The following is a 6,000-nucleotide window of genomic DNA, read 5'->3' on the forward strand; positions in this document are numbered from 1 at the left end:
CAGACTCTGTCTCAAAATAAAAAGAACATGGATGCAGCTCAGTGCAAAAGCCCTGAGTTCTACTGGAAGGAAAGAAGGAAAAGGGAAATTCTTAATAAAGGCAAAGAATTATAATTTACTAAGATCAATAGGAAAGTTTTAATTTCATACTTCATGAATCTATTATAAATAACCATTCCATAATTTTTTTAATAAAAAGGAAAATGCTTGCCCCTACTCTCTCTCTAGGTGGGCTGTTTCACCTATATAACCTTTAGCCAAAATAAGATGAAATCTCCCAACCATTAAATTCTAAATGCCTAAGGTTAATTTTCAGGAAAATATTTTAGATTAAAATGTTTTATAAAATATTTTAAATATAGATTTTAAATATTTCCTTCTTTACTTCACACATTATATAAAAACTATCAAAAAACTCCTCTGGAGAAACTATACACAAGATTCAGACTATTCATACAATTCTCTAATTTATGAGACTGTAAAAGGAAGCCTAATACCGTTTCTGTCATCTCATCCAGTATTACCAGCATTCTTTCTATTCTTACTGAAACTTCAATATCAACCCTCCCATTATATTACAAAAGAAAATTCAAATGATCTGAGGGTATAGCTCAGTGGTATAGCAACTGCACATCATGCAGAAGGCCCTAGGTATGATTCTGAAAGGGAGGAAGGAAGGGAGGTGTGACAGTTAAAGTGGGCGGCCAGCTTTCCTGGCTTAAGAGCCTCTGGGTACATGTGGCTAGGTCACTTGGGTACTATATATGGTCCCTGGCCCCTTCCTCTCTTTCACTGTTCCCCTCTTCCTCTGCTTCCTGACCACCATGCTAGCAGCTTTCTTCTAACAGGTTGTTTCTGCTGTGAAGCCAACCATTCACTGACTGAATCCTTTGAAACTGTGAGCCAAATTAAACCTCTCCATAAAGTTTGTGGATACAGATATTGTGTCTCAGCAACAGGAAAGCTAATTAATACATGAGGAAAGAAAGAAAATGCAAATAGAACATTTTTCTATATAGTCTATGAAGAAGGAAAATAAAATACCTGAGAGCATATAAAGTAAAGCTTGAGTGATGCTCATTCCAGAGCACAGACAGTATCTTTAACCAATACTGTAGAAAAATGAACTCTTTCATACACTGACATTAACAAAATTATATAAATTTCAGTATTTACATGAATTAAGTATAACTTTCATCTCAAACAGCAAAATGCAACCACACAAAGGAACATGCACTTTTGATTTAGAATAATTATATTAAGTAGATATAGCTAATTTTTAGTATGTTTTCCCTCTTGTAATCACGTAATATGCCAAAGCCAACTTGTCTACTGAATTAAAAGCAAAAATGGTATACGCTGCCTATTATTAAGTCACCCTTAAAGAACTACTGTGATAATATAAAGTATCTCCTCGGGGCTGGGGATTTAGCTCAGCGGCAAAGCGCCTGCCTGGCAAGCGCAAGGTCATGAGTTCGGTTCCCGGTACAGGAGAAAAACCAAAAAAAAAACAAAAAACAAAAAAAAAACACCATAAAGTATCTCCTCTACACAGTGAAACCTGTAATTTGTACAATGTGTTTATAATTATAATAAAAAGGAAAAACACTTTGTCACATACTAGAATCTTGAAGCTCAATTTGATACCCAAAGAACTAATTTTCTGTCAAGAGAAAGTACAGCTGCATTCTCAAAATGATACTTAAACTTAAAACAGTAAATAAAATTATTTTTAAAGCACACAGACCACTTGGTACTGAGTGTTAAAACTGTATCTTTAATAAAAAAAAAAAAAATTCACTCACCTTTCAAACCTAGAGTTTGTAGCTGGAAGAGCCGACCAAGTTCATAAGGCAAAACCCGTAACATATTGTGATTTAAAAGCAATTCCCTGTTTAAAAAAAAGTAACTGTTTTAATATACCAAAAACTTTATTAATGTGTGTATTTGCCATTCTAACCCTTTTTTCTAACATGAGTGATGGTTACATTCAAATGATTTCTGTATGCTGATCTAAAACTACTGTGCACTATAGCATTAAGGTACTATATTGAACTTTTTTTTTTTTTTTTTTGGTACTGGCAATTGAACTCAGGGCCTTGTGCTTGCCATTACCACTGAGCTACATCCCCAGTCCCAGTACTAAGGTACTGTAATACTGTATGACAGTATTAAGGTACTACAGAATGTATAACTGCCACAATTTTTAACAGTGTTTCTATGATTTACTTATCCTCTAGCACAGATTAAAGTTAGAGGTAAGGAAGTGCACATATCATTCTCAGTCTAAATCCACCCTCTTTGCTCTCTCACCCAAAGTCCTATCAGAGGAAAATCAAAGTGATATATCAGTATCCAAAGACAGTAAGCGAACTTGGGCCTAATTTAATTTACAGAAAAGAGTAAATTTTACATAAACTTTAGGATTAAACTATGGTATAATTAGCCTAATTCTCTGCATTTTTTTATAACTGATTATAAGTCTGGTAATTTCAAAGTAGTATGCAAACAAAATACACAAAAACAAAATTAATAAAGAACAAGGAGTAAGTGAGACAGGTGTGGTGGTCCATGCTTATAATTGCAGGACTTGGGAGGGTGAGGCAGAGGAGTGAACTTCAAGACCAGCCCGGACTATATAGTAAGACCTTGTCTCCAAAAAGTGAAAACAAAACAAAAAAACCATCTGGGCATGGTGGCACATGTCTATAATTGGAACACCCAATACTCTGGGAGGCTGAGGCAGGAGAATCATGACTTCAAGTCTAGCCTGGGCAATTTAGTGACTCAGCAAGACCCTGTCTCGAAATAGAAAAAAAAAAGAGCCAGGGATACAGCTCAGTACAGGAAGTCCTGGGTTCAATCCCAGTACTGGAAGGGGGAGAAAAAGAGTGGGAGAGGAGGACAGGAAAGGGAGGAAAGGGAGAAAAGGTGGGAGCAGCGGGGAATAGGAGTGAAAAAGGAGAGAAAGAAGAGAAGGCAGGAGATACAACAGTGAACACAGACAAAGAACTCTCATCAACAATCAGACACAGAATATAAAGATTAAAGCACAGGAAAAAATATATAGAAAAGGATAGCATAAATAAGGTCTAAGTTTATGATTGTGAAATTCTGAGCAGACTACAGAAAAAATAAAGAGCACCTTCATTAGAAGATGATCAAAAAGTTCTAAAACAAACAAACCAGTAGAGGGATGGTAAAGAATAGTATGTTTTTTTACTGCTTAACAGATAATGCAGAAAGGCAATTCTTTTTTTTTTTTTTTTTTTTGTGGTACTGGGAATTGAACTCACGACCTCGTGCTTGCCAGGCAGGCGCTGTGCCGCTGAGCTAAATCCCCACCCCTTGAAAGGCAATTCTTATTTTCATTGGGAACACTTATATGGTCTTAAGATTCCTGCAACATTCTACGAAGAATTCTTTTTAAATCTTGAACTAAAAACAAATTCATTTTATCAGGTTTTAAAGTTTTCTTGAAAACTAATATAAAATATAACTATACACTGTCTTATAGTAGGGATATATTCCTATAAGCTTGGCTTACACACAAATCTTATTTTCCCAATTATTTCTGGTTAGTCCTATAAGAGTTGAAGCCAAAATGAGACTTTTAACCTTACTCCACCTCCAATCTGTCAAAATTGATGATAGGAACCTCCAACTTTAAAGGAAATGTTCAATGGAGGCTAACTCAAGAACTGTGCTTACAGAATTTACAACATTTGATTGTCACAGACATATATAAATCCTCTAAAAACAGTAACATCCCATAATCTTCTTACTTGGTAAATTTAGAATTTTACATAATGAGTCAGGTCTGTAATATTTCCTCACCTGAGAGACACCATGTTTCCTAGTTCTGCTGGTAAACTTCTAAGTTTATTGGATGACAGATCCAGGTAAACCAGATTATGAAGCTTGGCAATATCAGGTGGAATGCGACTAAGGTAATTGTCATTTAGGTGCAGCGCTGTCAAGTGTGTCAATGACCAAAGTGATGTACTTAAGCTCCGCACTCTACCTAAAACGCAAAATATTAAAGTATAAAAATCTAGACCCAAGACAAAAGTTGACCTGCAAGACTAAAACACAGAAGTAACCAGAGGTGGAGGCACACATTTATAATCCCAGCACTCCAAAGGCTGAGGCAGGAGGATCATCGCAAGTTCAAGGCTAGCCTGAACTACATAGTGAGACCCTGTATCAAAAAGATAAATAAAAAAAATATATATATAGAAGAAACTGTAAAAAAAGTGATACTGGATATTTGACATTTTAATTTCATACTTAATACCATATGATTACTTCCACACACATCTGGCCCTGATTTTGTTTCATGACACTTTCACCTAATAACCACTCTTTCTCATGGGCCCTCTATGTATTAAATGAGTTATGGCAAGCCAGCTGCGGTGGTGGTACACGCCTGGAATTGCAGAACTTGGGAGGCTGAGGCAAGAGGACTGCCATGAGTTCAAGGCCAGGCTGCACTTACACATAGAGAGTTCAAGGCCAGCTTGAACTACTTATTAGTAAGACCCTGTCTCAAAAAACGAATGAATGGTGATAAAATATAGAGACCCTTGGAGTTGTTTATCATGGGGCTGGACTGAGCTTTTGTGGAAGAATAGTCTTGATTTTATTTTTAAGTCATACTCTTTACAAAATTATTAGTGTAAGGTTTATCTATATCCAGGGCCTACATTAAGCTATAGGCATTACATAGACAAGAATAATTACTATGATTTAGAAGCAACTTTAGATTAGCCATCAGGAAAACCACTGTACCCCCAGAGGAGACATCATTCCTCAGCTTTAAAGAATTAAAGACTAACAACTTTGGTTTTCAAGATTTTGCATTAAGTGCAACATTTCAAATAAACAACCACAAATCAAGCTGTGATACCCTAGGCAGAAGATGCATTCAATCAAAAGACCTGTGTAACAGTCTTGATTTTTACCATTGATTTAGCTATGTAAGTTCAAGCAAATCATCTAGTCTCTGCTTCCACAAAATGAGATGTTATCTATTGTACATACATTAATTATACAAAATAATTTTAAAAAGATCATCTTTTGAATTTTACAAAAGTAAAGGGGTATTTTAACTTTATAACAAACAGATTTTGATGAGCAGGATAATGGAAGATACAGGACACAAAATCTTAAAGGGAAATGTTACTTTTCATATAGCTATTGAGAAGTAAATTCAATTTTTTTCTTCTTTCTAATAACAGATTTAACATAATAAATACGTGCACCTCAGTGTCTTTGTTTTTATTTAGCACATCCAATTAAAAAATTACAAAAATATAACAATACTCTTGTTCATTATTAGTTACATCCCAGATCAAATGCTTTAGATTCTACTCACCCGAGATTTCTAATTCTGCCCAGTGAGATTTTTTCCCATTGGCTACCTCCTCTGCTGACATGATGGTATAAATTCTGCGAGGATCCGGAGGATCATATTTTTCCTTTGGCATCCCTATTAGTCTGTAGAGAAAAACAATCAACTATTATTATGAACTTAGAGGAAGAAAAAGAAAATGCAACATTTCTTTTTCTATTACCAGGCTAGTTAGTCATTTTATACCACAAATTGTCTCTTGAAAACACATCATGTCCAGTATAATGGCCAAGGGAAAATAATAATAATAAAAAAACCCATAGCCCTAGACTTTGTAGCAGACACTAGGACTGCTTCCCCTTCACTTAGTAACTTTAACAGTTTTCTGTAATAGACTGATCTTACAACCAGCTTCCTGGTAGACTCTTAAATTAGTCTAGCAGAATAAGATACTTCTATCCTCCTTCCCTCAGTGATATGCAAAAATCCCAATCAGCACGATATCCTACTTGACAGAGATTAATTCAAAGGTATCTAACAATCACAAGGCATCAAGACTCCTCTGTTTATTGGAGGAGCAGGCTTCTCTCTCCTGTTGATCATAAATGAAAAATACAGCTCAGATCACTGTAGGCAGCCATCCCACA

The 6,000-nt window shown here is 35.5% G+C and overlaps 1 protein-coding gene across 1 annotated transcript in view; it reads right to left on the reverse strand.

The window, feature by feature from the left end:
- Positions 1–5,499, reverse strand: part of Cnot6l (CCR4-NOT transcription complex, subunit 6-like) — a gene marked incomplete at its 5' end in the record, with an annotated part of 84,312 nt that extends 78,813 nt beyond the window's left edge. Inside the window, 3 exon segments of the mRNA XM_005388195.2 lie at positions 1,806–1,891; positions 3,838–4,024; positions 5,378–5,499. Coding sequence (XP_005388252.1) covers positions 1,806–1,891; positions 3,838–4,024; positions 5,378–5,489 — 385 coding nt within the window.
- Between the last annotated feature and the right edge of the window lie 501 nt (positions 5,500–6,000).

The sequence above is a fragment of the Chinchilla lanigera genome, unplaced genomic scaffold, assembly GCF_000276665.1.
Source record: "Chinchilla lanigera isolate Chin_1 unplaced genomic scaffold, ChiLan1.0 scaffold00032, whole genome shotgun sequence".
NCBI lineage: Eukaryota > Metazoa > Chordata > Mammalia > Rodentia > Chinchillidae > Chinchilla > Chinchilla lanigera.